The sequence below is a fragment of the Erpetoichthys calabaricus genome, chromosome 9, assembly GCF_900747795.2.
Source record: "Erpetoichthys calabaricus chromosome 9, fErpCal1.3, whole genome shotgun sequence".
NCBI classification, from domain to species: domain Eukaryota; kingdom Metazoa; phylum Chordata; class Cladistia; order Polypteriformes; family Polypteridae; genus Erpetoichthys; species Erpetoichthys calabaricus.
Window position 1 is genome coordinate 8,445,113 of NC_041402.2, and position 21,723 is coordinate 8,466,835.

The window sequence follows — 21,723 nt, forward strand, 5'->3', positions numbered from 1 at the left end:
ATAAAATAAAGATAAAAGTAGTAATAAAATCATCACCCCGAAAGCGGATAGTAGACGTCACGTAGTATATGTGTACCAAATTTCAGGTCAATAGGTGAAACGGTTTGGGAGCTACAGGTGATTTAAAATCCTGGACTGACAAACGAACAGCCACGGTAGCATATTATAGAAGAAGATTTTACTGTTTAATAATTTTATATTTATATGCAATGTACTTCTTATATATTACTTCATATTCTCATATGATAATAATGTTGTTTATATTGATTTCTATGTTATTGTAAGTGCTCTTTATTTGTTGAAAAATAAAATTGGCAATTAACAAACTTATTTTATAAATACTGCATTTTATTTTTTTCCCTTGCACTCAGTGAGCGAAGCCACTGGGTAATCAGCTAGTAATCCATAAAAGACTTAATCATTGATGAAATCCAAATACTGTCTTTCCATGTTTGAAAATGTTTCTAATTGGTTGGACGTCAAAATGGACATTAAAACTGCACAGCAGACGAGGTCAAGAAAATGAAGCATTCAAGTGCCATCATGGCGTCCTCTGCTGGTCGATGCCAAGAACTGCCTTGTGATGCGTTTGTGAACCACAAGATGCTGTTATTCTTCACACAGATTTCAAAGAAGGGGTTCCCAGACATTTTCTAGGGGCTTAGAAAAGGTTGATTTATGGTTTGCACCCCCAACAAAATCACATTTGATAAATTCTCATTTTTGACCCACAACTTGTACCACATACAGCACTGTGGGTGAACACATTGACCCCCCAAAAATAATTTTTTAACCCAATGCATAAAACGAAATATAAATTGAGCCATTCATCTTTATAACCCCCCGATAATCTTGTAAATGTGCCTCCCGTGAAACTCAGAAACTTGATTTGACAATTTGGGGATTGGAGTATCTCGTGAAAAACATCAAATGCCATGAGGTAATGACACATAATCAACGATCGAGGGGTTTAAGGGACTGGAGAACCCTGTGAAGCAATGGGTGTCGGTGCACTGTAAGCAATAAAACCCAGTTGACAAGCTTTATCCTGCCGATAACACCTGTAGTGCAGTTTAAAAACTGATGCAGCACACAGTTATAATTGCTGCGCTACTGCCAGGACTGCCAGCAGGAGAGGTGGGGCGAGTATAAGCAAGCAGGTATTGAATCCAGTTTAGTCCTCCTTGTCTCGCCCCCCCATCCCCACCCCAACTACACCAGTAAAAATGTCAGTCGAACCTGGAAATCGGTGACGTTTCACGATCAGGGCTTGCACAGAAATCGGTGCTAGACCTCTGCCTTCTCTATGGATCACTCCTGGGTCCAAATTCCATTCTCTTCTCAAAAAAATGATTTACTGCGGTGGGTTGGCACCCTGCCTGGGATTGTTTCCTGCCTTGTGCCCTGTGTTGGCTGGGATTGGCTCCAGCAGACCCCCGTGACCCTATGTTTGGATTCAGCGGGTTGGAAAATGGATGGATGGAAAAAATGATTTGCCTTTACGAAATTACAGAATTCACGAGAACGCTCATTTCCACAGCTCATTCACAGGTGACGATTACATGTACAATGCTTGATTCTTTTCATGCCACAGAACAGGAGGACTAACTAATAAATGACGGCACACTGCAAGATGTTGAATGCACCACGATAAAGTCAGACTAACGCACCTCACTCAATTTTGCCGAATCACGACGCAGCCTTTTTCTTTGTCACACCCCCTGCAGTGCCATCTTGGACCCGGGTACCCGTGGTTGGGAACACTTGTTCTAAAGAATAAAAACAGTATTTTGTATTTGATTTTAGAAATATTGATTTTTTTATGTTGTTTTGTTTCTTTGTAGTCGGCTTCAGTTATACAAAATGTGATTTCTGTTTTGTTTTTTTCTGTTTATTTTTGTATTTTTCACTTATACATTTATCTCTTTAACAGGAAAAAGAAAAGAAGTATATGCTCCCTGTGGACAACCTGAAGCTCAGGGATGTAGAAAAAGGATTCATGTCCAGCAAGCACATCTTTGCCCTCTTCAACACTGAGCAAAGGTCAGTTGTTCTTTGTGGCGAAGCCTGTCTAGGGTCCATGGTGGATCTGAGCAGATGCGGGTGTTTTAATTGAATGGTGCGGCTCAAGACTTCGTGAGTGTGCAGGAGGAAAGCTGTGCGGTCATAGAGTACTTACTGGAGGAACTGGACGATCTCTGGTTTCTGTGCGTGAGCACAATCGGCACAGCCATCCCTCATTAAAGCTCCTGCACTTATAGAGTTATGGAAAGATCTGAGGAGGTTTAGGTCTGGTGGGACAAAAAAAAGGAAAAATGAAGGAAAAGAAAACCTCAGAGAAAGGGAGAACAGCATGAGGTAGTTAGGGCAGTGCCATGGAGAGGAGGCGAAGCAGTCAGGGCTGCCCTGCACAGTTATGAAAAGGTCTGAAGAGACTGAGGGGATGTGGTGGGACAAAGAAAAGGGAAAATGAAGGAAAAGAAAAGCTTGGAGAACAGGATTAGGTAGTCAGGGCAGTGCCATGGAGAGGAGGCGAAGCAGTCAGGGATGCCCTGCAATGGAGGAACGGCATTCCAGGAGCACACAACCTGAGTAACTAGGAGCAGGCGGTGACCATGGGCTCCAGAGGGTCCTGTTGAACTTACAGACATTACATTTATTTACAGTGGGTATAGAAAAGAATCCCCCCTTCGAAATATTACCATTTTTTTTGCTTTACAGTCTTAAATGAAAACACACAAACTAATATTTCTCCCCAGCTTTACTTACTCAGTGCAACCTCTAACATCTAAGTGAAAGATATCACAACTACAGTTTAGAAGAATTATAAAAAAATAAAAAAAACAAGACCTACTAAGATTAATAAAGGATCAACCCCCCCCCCCCATGTCAATGTCATTTTGTTGGCCCACCTTTTGCTTTAATGACAGTCTTGAGTCTGTTGGGATTCTTCTCTATCAGCTTTGCACATCTAGATTGAGCCCACTCAATATTTGCCCCCCACTCTTCTTTACAGAACTGTTCAAGTTGGTGGTGAGTGTTGGTGGTCTGCCATCTTCAGATCTTTCCACAGATTTTCAACAGGATTTAGGTCTGGGCTCTGACTGGCCACACCAGGACATTCACTTTGTTCTCCTTCAGCCACCGTGTGGTCCATTTTGCTGTGTGCTGAAAGGTGAACATTCTGCCCATCTTCAACTTTCTGGCTGAGGGTAGCAGGTTTTCCTCCAGAATTTGATGGTATTTTGCCCCATCCATTTCTCCTTCTACCCTAACGGGAGCCCCAGGCCCCCCACAACAGGACGCTGCTCCCTCCATGCTTTACTGTAGGTATGGTGTGTTGTGGATGGTGAGCTGCATTGGTGGACCGTTTGATATCAAGGCCAAATAGTTTGATTTTGGTCTCATCTGACCAGAAGACCTTTTTCCACTTGGCATCAGAATCTTCAAGGTGCATTCTGGCAAAGCTCAAATGAGTCTTAATGTGGCCTTTCTTGAGAAGTGCGACCCTCCTGAACAAGCCACAATGGTGGAGCGGTTGGGAAATTGTTGTCACCTGCACACAATGACCACTCTTTACCATCAAATCCTGTAACTCCTTCAAAGTGGCCATTGGCCTCTGGGTAGCCTCTCTTACCAGTTTCCTCCTTGCTCTTCCATCCAGTTTAGAGGATCCAGGGAGGGTCCTAGTCGTACCAAACACTTCTTCATGATGGACTTTACTGAGCTCCTTGGGATTGATAAAGCCTTTGAGATTTGTTTGTCTCCATCTCCTACCTTATGTCTGTCCACAACTCTATCCCTGAGATCTTTTGAAAGTGGCTTACCACCCATAGTCAGTTATTTGCTGTCAGTGGCACTGCCAAGGAAGGGAATGAATGGACCAGGAACAGCTTCACTAATCACACTCATTACAACTGATCATAAGTCTCCAGTAGCCATGGTCTGCAATGGAAATGGGGGGCACTGACACCTGATTGAGTTTAGGGGGGGGGTCCTTTATTCATCTCAGGATTTCTTGTTTTTTATTTTTTTTTAATTTTCTGAACTGTAGCTGTGATATCTTGGATGTTAGAGATTGCATTGAGTAAGTAAAGCTGGGTTGAAATATTGGTTTGTGTGTTTTCATTTAAGGCCGTAAAGCAAAAAAAATGGGAATATTTTGAAGGGGGGGATTCTTTTCTATACCCACTGTAGTTGGTTGACACCTTCTTCCAAAGCGACTTACAACATTTATGATACAATTGGTTCCATTTCTTTAGTTTTTCCTATTGCAGCACAGGCAGGGCAAGTGACTTGCTGAGGGTCACACAGTGGTGTCAGTAGTGGGATTTGAACCCACAACCTCAGGGTTTGAAGTGCAAAGCCTTAACCGCTATGCCACACTGCCCATCTACAGATGAGGGGGTCTGGCTCGAAGTGTCCCAGAGGTGGCTGGGATGGGGGTCGGATGGTGGGCTGTTTGCGTCGGGGGTCTCAGACCCGTGTGATTGAGCCACTGGAGACAAGAGAGTGGAGCACTGGGAGTGAGAGGGAAAGACGTTGATCGTGACTTTGGTTTCATTCTGTGTTTTAGATATTTAATCATTTATTGACTTTATTGGTTTTATTTCTTTCAGTGCACTTTTGTTATTTACGGATTATTGGTTGAAGACTTTTGAAGCGGTGCACTTTTTGAACATTGTCTGTTCGAATGAACTTGCACTGTGCGCTTTTTGCTCTGATAAGGGGTTGTGGTGTGTCCTCACTCACCCTAGTCCACCCTGTGGGTACCCGGGGGGCATCACATTCTTCTTTACATATAGTAAACACCACCTAAGCCAGTCACTTTCTGCCAGGCCTAACATAAATGATTTACAATACAATACAATACATTTTATTTTTGTATAGCCCAAAATCACACAGGAAGTGCCGCAATGGGCTTTAACAGGCCCTGCCTCTTGACAGCCCCCCAGCCTTGACTCTCTAAGAAGACAAGGAAAAACTCCTCAATAAAAAAATAAAAAATGTTTTAGAAGTACAGAGCAGAATTTAACAGTAGATGATATCACATAATAAGATTTAGATAATTTTAGACTCCTGGAGACCTCATCCATCAAGCTGCCTCCCCCATTTGGCCATTCCACGGCTGAAACAGTGCTGGGCCAGCCAATCCGAAGAAAGGACCCCTCTTTACCACGATTCCTGTGATCCTCCATCAGGGATGACTTTACCTTAGGCAGGCAAAACATCTTGGCAGGTGGGCCGTGGCACCAAGTGCCACATTTGAGTACTGAGAAGAGAAACAGAATAGGTGAGGGTTAGTAACAGATTCTAACTATCACATAACTTATGTTTTAGTGTTAATGACTGACAACAGAGATGCAGTCTGTACAGTTAATCAGCAGCTCTAGTCAGGGTGTGCTAAACTGAAGTAGTGAGTCTTCAGCCGGGATTTGAAAGCTGAGACCGAAGGGGCATCTCTTATAGTAGCAGGCAGACCATTCCACAGTTTAGGGGGTCCTGTAACTAAAAGCTCGACCTCACACTGTTATTTTATTAATCCTTGGAACCATAAGCAGACCAGCATCTTGAGATCTTAATGTGCGCTCTGGTTTGTAAGTCATGATAAGTTCAGACAAGTAAGCCGGACCTCTGCCATTTAATGCTTTATATGTTAAAAGAAGGATTTTGAAATCTGCCCTAAACTTAACCGGGAGCCAGTGTAAGGATTTAAGAACTGGAGTTATGTGTTCGTATTTTCTTGTTCTTGTAATAATTCTTGCAGCCGCATTTTGTATTAACTGGAGGCTGTATAAAGAACAGTTTGAACATCCAGTGAACACCACACTGCAGTAGTCAATCCTACTAGAGATAAATGCATGAATTCATTTCTCAGAATCCTGTTTATTTAGAAAGCGCCTTAATTTCCTAACATTTTTAACATGGAAGAAACATGTTTTGGACAACTTTGTAATATGCGCGTTAAATGACATGCTAGAGTCAAAGATAACTCCTAGATTGCGGGCTGATTCAGTAAAATTAATTGGGATTCCAACTGAGTTAAATGATGAGAAAATATTGTTATGGTCAGCGTCATTCCCTCCAACAATTAACATCTCTGTTTTATCTGTATTTAAAGACAAGTAGTTCTTATTCATCCACTCCTTTAATTCACTTTTTTAAAGATTTGTCCAAACTGCTGATCAGTGGCAGACAATGGAAACCAAAGCAACTGATGGCTTTTTTGGAAAAGACAATAGAAAGATGACTTGGTGAATGATGATAAGTTGTTGTTGTTGTTTTTTGTTTTGTTTTTTTTTCCTACCATAAAGTGGGTCCAGGTCTTCTGAGGGATCACAATTTGGGATAACGCAGACTGAAAGTGTGTTTTTCTAACATCAATAAGGTGCGCCATTCAGCTGAAACGTGTTCGCCTCCTGCTGTTTGTTTACAGGAATGTGTACAAGGATTACCGGCAGTTGGAGTTGGCCTGCGAGACTCAGGAAGAAGTTGACAGCTGGAAAGCGTCATTTCTTCGGGCCGGCGTCTATCCGGAGCGCATTGCGGTACGTCTCGGCTTAGTGTTTTGCGGGTGGGAGTTCAGGGAGAGCAGTTAGTGTGTAAAGTTCGGGACACAAAGCCACCATAATGCCTGTTTGTTGTAAAGCACATGAAAACAAAAGCTTCTGGGGTCAATTGACTTTTTTTTAATCTTGTATCTTTTATTTTACAGAGTCCAAAAAACAATAAGTTAGTAAAAAAATATGTGTGTATATGTCATTGCATCGCAGCTTAGCCTGTCATGTTTATCTATGTAGCTGAGTATGTGGTGAGCTCCACTTTGCAGCACTTAAGTTATAGCAACGTTTTTAAGGAACAGTCTGGTTGGGTCAGTTTTTATATCAGAAATCATACTCAACTACACACAAGTGTCCTGTACATAAAAAAATGTAATAAGTGAACTTGCAGTGTGTCCTTTCTCCCATATTGTCATCCCTAGTGGCGTAGCTAGGGGCGGTCCGCCCCGGGCGGCACATTTTTAGAGGCGGCATTATTGGCCAAAAGACTCAGAACACTTCACGTGTAAGCAGCAGGGTTCGGAAAAATATCACTCATGAATGAAAAAAAGTCAAATTCTCTGATTTTCATCCACAAATGCTTCATAAGTCATTTTCAGACGGTCCTTCTGTGACGGCATCAGACGCAACAGTTGAAATTTATGAGGCAATAACAAAAATAAACAGAAATATTACACAGATAATAATTTCTAGAAAGATAAACAACTAATTCACAATGTATAATTTCGTTTCGTTATCAATCCGAATGCGTTGTTGCTCATCCCCACCTAGCACTTGTACACCACACCGGTTGTGGTTTTTGCAGCGTAATTATATTAAACTAATAATCAGAACACGGCATATCAGTGCGTCTGTACTATATTCTTGTCTAGTTGATGCTTATAAATAACTATATGTGAAAAAATATTGCTGTTTCTCTATATATAAATAAATCTATGCAAAATGTATCTTATTTTTTCTCAATACGTCATTTTAATTTTCTTTTTAAATAAGTTAACATATTCAGATACGTTGGAGGGCGGCAAATTGAAGCCCCGCCCCGCCCCGAGTGGCGCGAACTCCAGCTACGCCACTGGTCATCCCATTCCATATCTTTTAACAAAAGAGACAAAACCATTTGTGATAAAGTGAGCAAAACAGACCAAAAATAAACTCACTCTTAAATAAATACAGAGCCCTCCCATAATGCTTGGGACAAAGACACATGCGTTCTTTGATTTCCCCCCTCTGCTCCACAGTTTAAAATTACTGACTTATTATTGTGACTTGCAGACTTTCATTTAAGGGGATTTGCTTACTTTTTTCTACGAGAAGAGCGACTGAGCTGATTCAGGGCTGCAGGGGATGAGTGATGAGGAAAGATTAAAAGAGCTGAGCCTTTACAGTTTAAGCAAAAGAAGATTAAGAGGTGACCTGGTTGAAGTGTTTAAAATTATGAAGGGAATTAGTCCAGTGGATCGAGACGGTGACTTTAAAATGAGTTCATCAAGAACACACACAAACATTAGGAAGTTTTTCTTTACACAAAGAACGATAGACACTTGGAATAAGCGACCCAAGTAGTGTGGTAGACAGTAAGACGTTTGGGACTTTCAAAGCTCGACTTGATGTTTTTTTGGAAGAAATAAGTGGATAGGACTGGCGAGCTTTGTTGGGCTGAATGGCCCGTTCTCGTCTAGTGTGTTCTAATGAGGCCGAAAAACAGGAATAAAACCATTAGAGACATCAGTGAAACTTCAGGATGAGCTAAAGTACCTGTCTGGAATATCATGAAGAAGAAAGGACACACTGGTGGGCTCCGGAATAATAAAGGGACTGGCAGGCCAAGGAAAACCTCCACTGCTGATGACAGAAGAATCCACACTATGGTCGAGGAAAATGCATATCCGACAGATGATACACAGTCTTCAGGGGGCCGATGTGTGTGTGTCAGAGACGACTATCAGCAGAAGACTTCATGAACAGAAACACAGAGGACATACTGCAAGATGGAGGCCACAAAAACAGGTTGGCCAGATGACAGTTTGTGACAAAGAGTCTGCAGAATTCTGGGAAAAGGTCTTGTGGACAGACAAGACAAAGATGAACCTCATCAGAGTGATGGTGAGAGCAAAATGTGGAGACGTCAAGGAACTGCAAAGCAGACCATCTCATCTGTTAAACATGGTGGTGCTGGGGGTGTTATGGCTTGTGCATGAATGGCTGCCACAGGTCCTGGTACACTTCTCTTCATTGATGATGGAGCTGCTGACGGCAGCCGCTTAGTGATTTCCGAGGTGTGTAGAAACATCTGAACTACTCAAATTCCAGTGAATGTCTTCACTTCATCCTACAACAAGATGATGAGCCAAACAGACTGCTGAGGCCACACAAAGCTAAAAAATGGGAAATTCTTGAATGGCCAAGCCAGTCACTCAGTTTAAATCCAACTGAGCAGGCCTTCCATATGCTGAAGAGAAAACTTAAGGGGATAAGCCTCCCGAAGTAAGCAGCAACTGAAAATGGGTACATGAGAGGCTTGGCAGAGCATCACCAGAGAGGACCCTCAGCACCTGGCGATGTCTGTGAATGGCTGACTTCAAGCAGTCATTGCAGGTGAGAAATATGAGACAAAGTCCTAAATATGACAACGGCTTTAATAGACCTGCCATTGCTGTGTCCAGACAATATGGTGCCCTGAAATGGGGGGACCGGGCAGAAGAAGTGGGGCACCTGAATATATGTAAATCCCCTTAAATGAGAAGTCTGTAATGTGCTCTTTATTCTTAAGTCCGAATTGTTTGATTTGTAATTTGAAACTGTGGAGCAGAGGGTCAATGTCCCAAACATTATGGAGGGCACTGATGGTGAAAGGGCGGCACGGTGGCGCAATGGTAGTGCTAAGGAGACCATGGAGTTTGCATGTTCTCCCCATATCTGCTCCGGTTTCCTCCCACAGTCCAAAGACATGCAGGTTAGGCGCATTGGCAATCCTAAATTGTCCTTGGTGTGTGTGTGTGTGTGCCCTGCGCTGGGCTGGCACCCTGCCCGGGGATTTGTTCCTGCCTTGTGCCCTGTGTTGGTTGGTTGGGATTGGCTCCAGCAGACCCCCCGTGACTCTGTGTTAGGATATAGCGGGTTGGATAATGACTGACTGATGGTGAGAGTCCGTACTGTAGTAGCAGATTAGCAGCTCCCAGTTTCCTTAGCAAAGCACAGGAGCAGGTCTCTCCCACTCTGACATTTTTAAATGTTGAGTTTTGTCCTCAGCACTTTCCAATTTGAATTAGATAAATAAAACACGCTGAGAGCGAGAGAATGCAGTGCTAGTCTGTTTACCAAAAAGCCTTTTTTGTTGTCAATGAAACTGTAAAAGCAAAAAAAATGTAAAAACCACACTGAGTCCAACTGGAATAACACTGGACATCTCCCTGTGACGCCATTTTGGGCGAGTAGTTTAAGAAAACAACAACATTACAGCAAAGTGGAGTTGGGGGGGGGAAGAAAACAAGCAATAAGTGAGTCGAGTCTGCAGGGCACCTGAAACAGTAAGCGAGATTCGCAGAGTAGTGACCCTCCGATTGGGCAGCATTTTACTGTACACGCAGGGGGGTCCAGATCTAATTATGCAATTTTCATTACGCTATAACTTATTAATTGTATTACATAGAGAATTCACAAAAAATTATTTTTATAGATGGCAGCACCTGCCCTGCATTCGTTTATTGTGAGATATTTTGAACAATTCTTTTGTCTTGCGTTGTGTGAATAAAGGCGCTATATAAGCGTCCAACCCGGCACAGACTCACACTGAGACACGTATAAATTGAACACAACTCTTTATTTTCTCTTCAGCTGTGGGGCTCGTCTTCCCCGTGTCCCACAGGCCCAACACAGTCCCACAAGCACTTAACACAACACAAATCTTTTTCTTCACCTGTGGGCACGTCTTCCCCGTGAACCCCACAGGTATAACACAGTCCCAAAGTACCTCTTTAATAATGTCAGCAATCCTTCCACTCCTCTCAGGCACCTCGTCCTCTTCCTCCCGATTCTGGCCCTGAGTGGTGATTGCTGGCCTCTTTTATGGCCCTTCTGGGAGTGCTCTTGGACTTGCTCACCTGTACCCAATTGCATTCCCATGTGGGGCCCATGATTAGACCAGCTGGGCTTAACCATCTCTGTCTCGCCCCCTGGTGGCCATCCCAGGTCCACCCCAGGGTTGGGAAGAACTCCATCTCCCATGAAACCCTGTGGGAAACTGAGGCATCAACCAGGGAGGCTGCCACCAAGCGTCCCGGGCGAGGTATTGAGGAGTCCATAGCTGCTCCCCTGGGAATACAAGTAGAAGGGACGTCCTGGCTAGGCATGAGCCTTGTCCATCCTCCACAGTTGTTTTCCTGCATTGCATTAAAAGTTGCATAGTTAGATCTGGACCTCCCTATACAACTGTTGAGGGACAAAAGTGACATCTTGAAGCAAATCAGAGTGGTGGCTCTGAGGCTAAGGATCTGCGCTGGTATCCAGACGGTTGCCGGTTCGAATCCCCGTCACTGCCAAAAGAGATCCTACTCTGCTGGACCCTTAACCTGTAATTGCTCCAGGGTGCTGTACAATGGCTGACCCTGCACTCTGACCCCAAGGGGTATGCGAAAACTAACAAGTTCCTAATACAAGAAATTGTATAAGGTGAAATAATGAAGAACAAAATAAAATTCGGAAGTTTCCTCAATGCCCATTACGGTACCTCACGTTCTACCTCCATGCTTTTCTGGTTTTCATACTTGTGAACTTCTCCATTTCAATCTGACACAATCAACATACGGGGAACGGTGCTGAGATAATCCGCTTCCTCCGAGTCCCTTCAAAGACTCCATGCAAAGGAGAGCAGCAAGCCCAGAGAAGATGAGCCAAGCTTCTCTGCTGGAAAAGAGGTGTCAATTAACTTTATTGGCACATTAAATATTAATCGACATCGAAAAAACGTCCACTCCGGCTAGGACAGCAGACCCCATAAGCACACTTTGGGTAATTTTGCCCTATTTTAATCACGCTCATCTGCAATTCCTTGGTTTGTAGTTTTGTGTTTCTCCATCCCTGCCTTGAACATTTTTATCGTTGGGATGTCAGTTTATTTTTTTAAATTTTATTTGAAGAACGAAAACAAACTTCCATATAATCGTGTCAAACTTAACAAACCATAGTTCAACCCCTGCCCAAGAGAAAGAGAGGAGAGACAACAACATGAGCAAATCTTTAAAAACAACCAAGAAAGTTGGCTGGCGATTTATGTTATTGTGACACCACAAACTAACACCATGAACCTCCGGCGTGTCTTCACTTCCTGAAATGTGCCTGAGGCCGGAGTTAAATACGTGGGCACAGACAGGTAATGCTAGCGGTGTGAGATGAAGGCCGGTAGGAATGGTGACATAGAACAGCGTCCTAGGTAGGCCATAAAAGAAATCAGCTGACCAACAAGAAGAAGACGATAAAACATGGAGCCAGCAGTAAGCACAAAGCATCAAAGTTAGGCAGGAATGAACTGTCATGGCTGGCTTAAGTTGTTTCCCTGCTGCTCTGCAAAACAAAAATGTTTTATGACACTCATACACTACATAGACTGCATGCTTTATCTTATCTTCATTGAAAAAAGATGAAATGATGCCCCTCTTTTGTATTTTTTTCTTGCTCCTCTTGAAAAAAATAACAGGAAAAGGATAAAGTAAGTGTTTAATTACTATGGAATGTGCATTAGGAGCTTCATGTTTTCTTTCTTTCTTTCTTTCTTTCTTTCTTTCTTTTTCAACCACTGTTAGTTATGATCATGCATCAGATAACACTTCAGAATTGGGTTCACATAACAAGGGCTTTTTGGTCATAAAATACTTTATTATGACCAGTGACGCCTCAAATAAAGTGCATGGACTGCTCATTTTGCTTGACTTCTCACTACTTTGTCCCCACTGGTAAATTTGGCTTTTTGCAGAAGCTCTTTAATTAATTAGAAAGATAAACAGATAAATACACATATACACTATGGTCTGAACACAAACCAGAACAGCTAACAAGGAAACAACATTTAAAAAGAAAGAAAAGCTTCTGACTTTGCATTCAAAATCATAGTGAGGCGCTATACAGGTGTACATTTGTATTACATACTAAAAAGCAAATCAGTGAGTCACACAGCAAGCCTTTCGAACTCCATTCTAAGTGTTATCCTGCTGCACTCACATGTAGTCTTGTTTGCTTTGTACAGCCTTGTGATTCTGTTGTCAGTCAGAAACAACATGCAAAATAAAAAGTGATTGAAAGTAATCTGTGGCTCACAACTGCTGCATGCTCTTTTGGATTTTGCATGTGAACAAGATTTACGTTAACGCTCATGTGCATGTCTGTGTTAACTGATACTCAGTGTTTATCAAAGTGGAATCTTCTACTCAAGGTAAATATCTCAAATAAAACTTCAATGTACAACATAGATAGATAGATAGATAGATAGATAGATAGATAGATAGATAGATAGATAGATAGATAGATAGATAGATAGATAGATAGATAGATATGAAAGGCACTATATAATAGATAGATATGAAAGGCACTATATAATAGATAGATAGATAGATAGATAGATAGATAGATAGATAGATAGATAGATAGATAGATAGATAGATAGATAGATAGATAGATATGAAAGGCACTATATAATAGATAGATAGATAGTGTGAAATATAGAGGCACTGCCATCCCCTTGATCCCTCAGATCAGACGTCAGACACCAGATAAAAATCCAATTATTATTTATTTTATAATAATAATGGGCACCAAGCACCCTTCTCTCCACAATACTTGTAAATATATCAATAATCAATACAATAAAGCAATCTTCCTCTCCCAGACGCGTTGCCACCCTTCCACCCAGCTCAGCTTGACGTCTGGGATTTCCCATAGTCCTTTTATAGTCCTTGACCTATAGTCCTCAGAAAAAAAAATCCTTTTCTTCACCCCGGAAGCACGTCATTCCTCTTGTTCATGTGACTTTGACATACCTCCGGGGCGTAGGGAAAATAATTACTGCTCCTCCCTGCAGCGCCTTCTAGCGGCCCCCGTGGTATCCAGCAGGGTTGTAAAGGAAAACTCCAATGTCCATAATTCCCTGCTGGCATTTGGGGTACCTCCATACTGCAAGGAGAGCTCCACCTGGCGGCTTGGGGGTATTGGCCGGGATGAACGGCCGGCCATATTCCACAATAGATAGATAGATAGATAGATAGATAGATATGAAAGGCACTATATAATAGATAGATAGATAGATAGATAGATAGATAGATAGATAGATAGATAGATAGATAGACATGAAAGGCACTATATAATAGATAGATAGATGGATATGAAAGGCACTATATGATAGATAGATAGATATGAAAGGCACTATATAATAGATAGATACATAGACATGAAAGGCACTATATAATAGATAGATAGATGGATATGAAAGGCACTATATGATAGATAGATAGATAAATATGAAAGGCACTATATAATAGATAGATAGATAGATAGATATGAAAGGCAGTATATAATAGATAGATAGATAGATATGAAAGGCACTATATAATAGATAGATAGATAGGTAGATAGATAGATATGAAAGGCACTATATAATAGATAGATAGATAGATAGATATGAAAGGCACTATATAATAGATAGATAGATAGATAGATAGATAGATAGATAGATAGATATGAAAGGCACTATATAATAGATAGATAGATAGATAGATAGATAGATAGATAGATAGATATGAAAGGCACTATATAATAGATAGATAGATAGATAGATAGATAGATAGATAGATAGATAGATAGATAGATAGATAGATAGATATTACTTTTAGTTTAGTCACCAGGATCAGAACAATAAATAGACAGACAGATTGAAATAGCGAACAAACAAGCAAACAAATGAACAAACTTTATTTGTACCAAGGGGGTAATGTGGCTTTTTAAATAGATAAGTACATAAATTGGTAGATAAGTAAGTAAGCACATAACTAGACACACACACTTTGGTCTGAACACACACATACAGAGCCCTCCATAGTGTTTGGCACAAAGACCCATTTTTCCTTGATGTCCCCTTCTGCTCCACAGTTTAAAGTTACAAATCAAAGAATTCAGACTTGTGATTAAGGAGCACATTGCCAACATTCATTTAAGGGGATTTGCACACATTTTGGTCAGCACACTTTTTCGAAACGGTTCCCCCATTTCAGGGCACCATAATGTGTGAGACGATTGGCGTCCCAGGTGTTTGTGATCACTCAGGTGTGTTTCATGGCTTCATAAGACACCTCGGCCTGCTTCTTCCCTTTGTAGTCTGCAGCTGCCATTGTTCAACATGAGGACAAGAGCTGTGCCAATGAAAGTGAAAGAAGCTGAGACTGAAACGCGAGAATAAAACCATTGGAGACATCAGGTACACTTTAAGATGACCAAAAATCAACTGTCTGGAATATCATGAAGAAGAAAGAACTCACTTGTGGGCTCAGTAATCACAAAGGGGCTGGTAGGCCAAGGAAGACCTCCACTGCTGAGTACAGAAGAGTCCTCACTATCATCAATAAAAAGCCCCAAATGCCTCTCAGACAGATCAGTAACAGTCTCCAGGACGTCAATGATGGAACTGCTGACGGCAGTGGCACAATGAATTCTGAAGTGTGTAGAAACATCAGACCTGCTTGAGTTCCCGTAAATGCCTCCAAACTCAGTGGACAGCGCCTCATCCTACAGTAAGATAATGATCCACACATTCTGCTGAGGCAACACCAGAGTTTTCAAAGCTTAAAAAATAGAAAATTATTGATTGACCAATCCAGTCACCCTGTTTAAATCCAATTGAGCAGGCCTTCCATATGCTAACAAGAAAACTTAAGCTGGAGATGGCTGCATTAGAGGCTTGGCAGAGCATCACCACAGAAGATCCTCAGCACCTGGTGACGTCAAGAAGTCATTTCACGTGAGGGATATGCGACAAAGTCCTAAATACGATGGCTGACCTGCCGTTGCTGTTTTCCAAACATTAAGGTGCCCTGAAATGGGGGGACTGTATGGAAAAAGTGTGGGGACAGAAATGTACAGTATGTAGGGTCAGTTGTCCTCAGTGGGTGGTTTCTCAGGGCTGTGGGAGAAAAAAAAAAGGATGATACTGTCCACAGCAGCAATACCAACACCCCCAAAAAAAGTTGTACTTACCTCTGGAAAGAGAGAGGGAGAGGAGAGTTGGGAGCACGCGGTGATATCACATTACTGCACCCACCTCATGACAAACCACCTGGACTGGGACCCTAGTGCAGCGGGTGACACCTCAGCACCATACTAGAACAGTGTGAGTTTTTTTACAGCGGCTGGAGTGTCAGTCCTGCCATCAACCCCCAGATGAGGACCTCCTTCATTCACTGTCTTCACATTAAGGCACTTACTTTATTGCATGCCAGTCTGGCACCAGAGTTGTTATCACTTTCATTAGGGGGGCTAGGGGTGCTGCACCCCCTGAAGATAGCTATGTAGCTACATCAATGAAATCGACCAGCTGGTTCTCACTTGAGTTGTCACAGGCAGCTCTTCTTGCTTCCAGCATATTGGAAGGAATTAGAAGTATGAATTATCTCCTACCACATTTGTGCAAGAATTTCTGAAGTCAGCTCAAGATTCTACTTTCATCGGCAAGTTTTCTATATCTTTAGATGTTAGCATGGCTGAACAGTAGAGATCAGGTATTAACAAGCAGTCTACTATTTTGTGGTCTTGGTCTCAACTGTCTGTGTTTGTTTTTTGTTTTTTTTTGTTTCCCAAATCACTAACTAGCAAAGCGAAACTGAGGAAAATGGATCAGACAGCTTCATGCACTCCATGGATCCCCAGCTGGAGCGTCAGGTGGAGACCATTCGCAACCTGGTAGATTCCTACATGGCAATCGTCAACAAGACAGTGAGAGACCTCATGCCCAAGACAATCATGCACCTCATGATCAACAACGTAAGTTACTGGCGTAGAAACTTTGATCATTTCACTCTTGTGTCTTGTGTGGTTTGCTTATTTGGAATATGAAAGTCCAAACAAAATTCATATTTTAATTGCAGTGGTATTTGAAAGAGATACTTATACATCTTAACACAAGGTTTCTAGCTTCCTCTCCTGATAAGAACGTATCATGAGAACCTTGGAGTATCATGTGACCTGCCTACAGAATGACGGGCAGATTTATAACCTCAATGTAGTCCCACGTTTCAGAGGGTCCTTGGCACAATGGAAGTCCATCACCAGCTCTTTTGTCTTGATGATGTTGAGTTGTAGGTTGTTCTCCCTGCAAAACAAGAGGATGACCTCCACAAGCCTCCTCGACTTGTCTCCTTTATTAAGATGTAGGAGTCATCTGAAAATTTCTGTAGATGGCAAGCACTGGTATTGTGCTGGAAGTCTGTTGTGTAGAGGGTAGCCTAGGCAGCTCTGGCCCTTCTTGAGTTGTCAGACCAGTCCAGTTTGTTGTTTAAGTGAATCCTTGGGTATTGGTAGCTTGTAGCTCTGCTCCGCTTCCATGTCCTCCCGCTGGATGGTGACTGGTCTCCTTGGCATGATGGAAGTCCACCATCAGCTCTTGTGTCTTGCTGATATTGAGTCATAGGTTGGTATCCCTGCACCTCGAGATGAAGTCCTCCAGAACCGTCCTGTACTCTGACTTGTCTTCATTATTAATGCAGCCCATGATTTAAGCAGTAGTGATTATTGCTGCGTAATTCCACTTTTTAGCCACCCCACTTTTCACTATAAGGACACCTTATTAACTAGGGGGGTCACTGTCATGCAGTTATCAGTACAGAGCACGTTATCGACCATTAGGGTCCCTCTTGCATTAACAGCAATCAAAGTTGTTTCAGCAGTTGATCCCAAAGGATGTCTCGTCATCTGTAAGGGTGGCTCAGTGACCTACAAGAAGTATCTTAATATACTGCAACAAAGTAACTGCATGTTAGTAGTCACAACAGTCAACACGTCATGGCAGATAACTGCAGGACACTTTCAAAGATAAGGCAAAACTATTGATTCAGAAAACCTTGTCAACAATATACAGTATCTCACAAAAGTGAGTACACCCCTCACATTATTTTATTATGTCTTTTCATGGGACAACACTGAAGATCTGACACTTTGATCCAATGTAAAGTAGTCCGTGTCCAGCTTGTATCACAGTGTAAATTTACTGTCCCCTCAAAATAACTCAACACACAGCCATTAATGTCTAAACCGCTGGCAACAAAAGTGAGTACACCCCTAAGTGAAAAATGTCCAAATTGTGCCCAATTAGCCCTTTTCCCTCCCCGGTGTCATGTGACTCGTTCGTGTTACAAGGTCTCAGGTGTGTTAAATTTGGTGTTATCGCTCTCACACTCTCTCATACCTGTCACTGGAAGTTCAACATGGCACCTCATGGCAAAGAACTCTCTGAGGATCTGAAAACAAGAATTGTTGCTCTACATAAAGATGGCCTCGGCTATAAGAAGGTTGGCAACACCCTGAAACTGAGCTGCAGCATGGTGGCCAAGACCATACAGCGGTGTAACAGGACAGGTGCCACTCAGAACAGGCCTCTCCATGGTCGACCAAAGAAGATGAGTGCCCGTGCTCAGCGTCATATCCAGAGGTTGTCAGTGCTCAGACCATACGCCCGCCGCACACTGCATCAAATTGGTCTGCATGGCTGTCGTCCCAGAAGGAAGCCTCTTCTAGAGATGATGCACAAGAAAGCCCACAAACAGTTTGCTGAAGACAAGCAGACTAAGGACATGGATTACTGGAACCATGTGGTCTGATGAGACCAAGATAAACTTATTTGGTTCAGATGTTGTCAAGTGTGTGTGGTGGCAACCAGGTGAGGAGTACAAAGACAAGTTTGTCTTGCCTACAGTCAAGCATGGTGGTGGGAGTGTTATGGTTTGGGGCTGAATGAGTGCTGCTGGCACTGGGGAGCTACAGTTCATTGAGGGCACCATGAATGCCAACATGTACTGTGACATACTGAAGCAGAGCATGATCCCCTCCCTGGGCCGCAGAGCAGTATTCCAACATGATAATGACCCCAAACACACCTCCAAGACGACCACTGAGGGTAAAGGTGGTGGACTGGCCAAGCATGTCTCCAGACCTAAACCCTATGGAGCATCTGTGGGGCATCCTCAAACGGAAGGTGGAAGAGCACAAGGTCTCTAACATCCACCAGCTCTGTGATGTCGTCATGGAGGAGTGTCAACCTGTGAAGCTCGTGTGAACTCCATGCCCGAGAGAGTTAAGGCAGTGCTGAAAAATAATGGTGACCACACAAAATATTGACACTTTGGGCACAATTTGGACATTTTTCACTTAGTGGTGTACTCACTTTTGTTGCCAGCGGTTTAGACATTAATGGCTGTGTGTTGAGTTATTTTGAGGGGACAGCAAATTTACACTGTGATACAAGCTGTACACGGACTACTGTACATTGGATCAAAGTGTCAGATCTTCAGCGTTGTCCCATGAAAAGATAAAATAAAATATTTACAAAACTGTGAGGAGTGTACTCACTTTTGTGAGATACTGTATGGCACTTGCAGACATAGAATTCACTGCTGCAGAGTCATTAGTTCAATAAGCCCCGAGTTATCACCGTTTTGGTGGCGGACACTCCTGCACAGTGTGTAGACCGTGGGTTCGAGCATTTCAGGGGGTTCAGCAAAGAGGAAGGATGTGCCAGGATTTACCAAAACAGAGTGAGGTGCAAATGTCCGACTTTATTGTGGTGCAATGGGTGCCGTCATTCGTAGGTCATTTATTAGTTAGCTCTCCTGTTCTATGATATGAAAAGAGAAGAGGGCGGGACTTGAAAAAATCTCTTGGCAAATAGTCTCGTCTCATCTGAGAAGAGGGTGGGACTTGAAAAAATGTCTTGGCAAATAGTCTCGTCTCATCAGAGAGGAGGGCGGGACTTGAAAAAATCTCTTGGCAAATAGTCTCGTCTCATCTGAGAAGAGGGCGGGACTTGAAAAAATCTCTTGGCAATAGTCTCGTCTCAAGATTTTTTTTTATAATAGAGAGATATTTCCAAACTTAATTTCTTCCACATTTACAACATTTCAAGAGTTTCGTTACCGCTCTTCCGTTCTAAGCTTAACACAACATTCAATCACACACTTGTACTCTCTCACAGGTATGTCTTCTTCATCCACCATGACGACATATACGAGATGCTTCCACTCGCTGTTACAGGACACTGAAGAATATGGCGGTCCAACTGCAGGTTCATACGTGTCGATGTACGCCATTCACAAACGCCCGCACATCATTCTAATGTCTACCTCCCTGAAAGAGATTCAAGTCTATTACTATTCAATCAGCCCTTTGTAAATGCAGATGTATGAAAATACACAGAAACGGATTAAACATAAATGGAAATCAACAGTATCTGCCCATTCATTAATTGATGAACTTTGGCCAGTTGACAACAGAGGAGATGGAAATTGTAAAAAGAGAACGTCGCAGTCCTCAAGGCCTCAGCCAACTGGCTGCCTACCCGCTCCTGGGTTTTCTGTAGCGGACTCCGTGCTGGCCGACCAATCTGAGGAGAGAATCTTTCCATGTAATGCTGACACCCAAATAAACACAGCGTGTGTCTAAGATGAGCTGGTCTACAAATGAGAAGTCTGAACTTGTGCAAATAAGAGAACGCCTCTCCTCGGAACACAACCCAACGAACAGAGGTGTGGTAGGGTCACGGACTAAGAAATATGTCCTCTAGTTTCATAAATTGTCCAATTTCCTTCTTTCAGTTCATCTTAGAACAAGTCAGGCGCAGATTTAGAACCTACTCCCACAAAATATGAGTTGCAAACCACTTTCTAACCTCCCAAATTAGATGATCTCATCATAAATGAATCCTACAAGAAGCAGGAATGAAAGCCAAGACGGCTTCAGTTCAGACGTTAACAAAGTGTGGGGGCCTCGTCAGAAGTACTCTGCTCACAAAAAAAAAAAAAAAAACCATAAAATCATAATTATCCCCCTCCCTGGGTTGTCTTCTTTTGTGAGCCAAAGAGGGATATGGTGGTGACTTAGCAGCCTGGAGAAATGCAGTCATGTTTTGGCAAAGGTTTTGCTGGAATTTTCCTATCAATGCTAAAGTTGAAATCTAGTCATCTAGTTAAATTATTCCTTTACAGAAAATGTTATGGTTTTTATGGTCAGCAGCTTGAAAACCGTTGTCATTTTGTTTTTTCCAATTTAATTCTATCGACTGGAATGTGTCCCTTTATTTCCAGACAAAGGAGTTCATTCATGCCGAGTTGCTGGCCAACCTGTACTCATGCGGTGACCAGAACACGCTGATGGAGGAGTCTGCTGAACAGGCCCAACGTCGCGACGAGATGCTGCGCATGTACCACGCTCTCCGTGAGGCACTGAGCATCATCGGCGACATCAACACCACCACCATCAGCACACCACTACCGCCCCCTGTTGATGACTCCTGGCTGCAGGTCCAGAATCAGCAATCTGGAAGGAGGTAAGTTCAGCCAACTCTGACATTATGAAAAATTGAGCTGTCACACAATTGAAGGTGCCGACAGCTGGGAAGTTGGATGGGAAGCGTGAAGGTTGGCTTGAAAGAACAATCAACGGAGCAGAGCTGAGCTTTACAAGAAGAGCAGGGAGCAGTAGAAGAGATTTACGGGTTGGCGGTGGGTGGTAATTGAACTACAGGGCCCTCCATGACGTTTGGGACACCAAGGCACATTTTTCCTTGATTGACCCCCCTCTGCTCCACAGTTTAAAATTACAATTCAAACTTGTGATTAAAGTGAACATTGACTGACTTTTATTTAAGAGGATTTGCAGACATTTTGGTCACACCATGGACCCCCATTTCAGGGCACCGCAAAGGCAGGTCTATTAAACCCCTCATATTTAGGACTTTGTCGCATATCCCTTGCATGTCATGATTTCAAGAAGTCTGCAATTCATAGACATCACCATGTGCTGAGGGTCTTCTCTTGTGATGCTCTACCAAGACTCTCCTGCTTGTTTCAGGGGGCTTGTACCCTTAAGTTATCTCTTCAGCATGTTGAATGCCTGCTCAGATAGGATTTAAATCGGATGA

The 21,723-nt window shown here is 42.7% G+C and overlaps 1 protein-coding gene across 10 annotated transcripts in view; it reads left to right on the forward strand.

Moving 5' to 3' along the window:
* Positions 1–21,723, forward strand: part of dnm1a (dynamin 1a) — a 501,477-nt gene that overhangs the window by 423,456 nt on the left and 56,298 nt on the right. For 5 of the 10 annotated variants that reach the window (XM_051931967.1, XM_051931969.1, XM_051931973.1 and 2 more), the window contains 4 exons: positions 1,934–2,043; positions 6,437–6,565; positions 16,412–16,577; positions 20,888–21,129. In XM_051931967.1, coding sequence (XP_051787927.1) covers positions 1,934–2,043; positions 6,437–6,565; positions 16,412–16,577; positions 20,888–21,129 — 647 coding nt within the window. Of the gene's footprint in view, positions 1–1,933; positions 2,044–6,436; positions 6,566–12,252; positions 12,265–16,406; positions 16,578–20,887; positions 21,130–21,723 lie in introns of all 10 variants that reach the window. The other 5 variants (XM_028809129.2, XM_051931968.1, XM_028809133.2 and 2 more) reach the window with 2 other exon arrangements.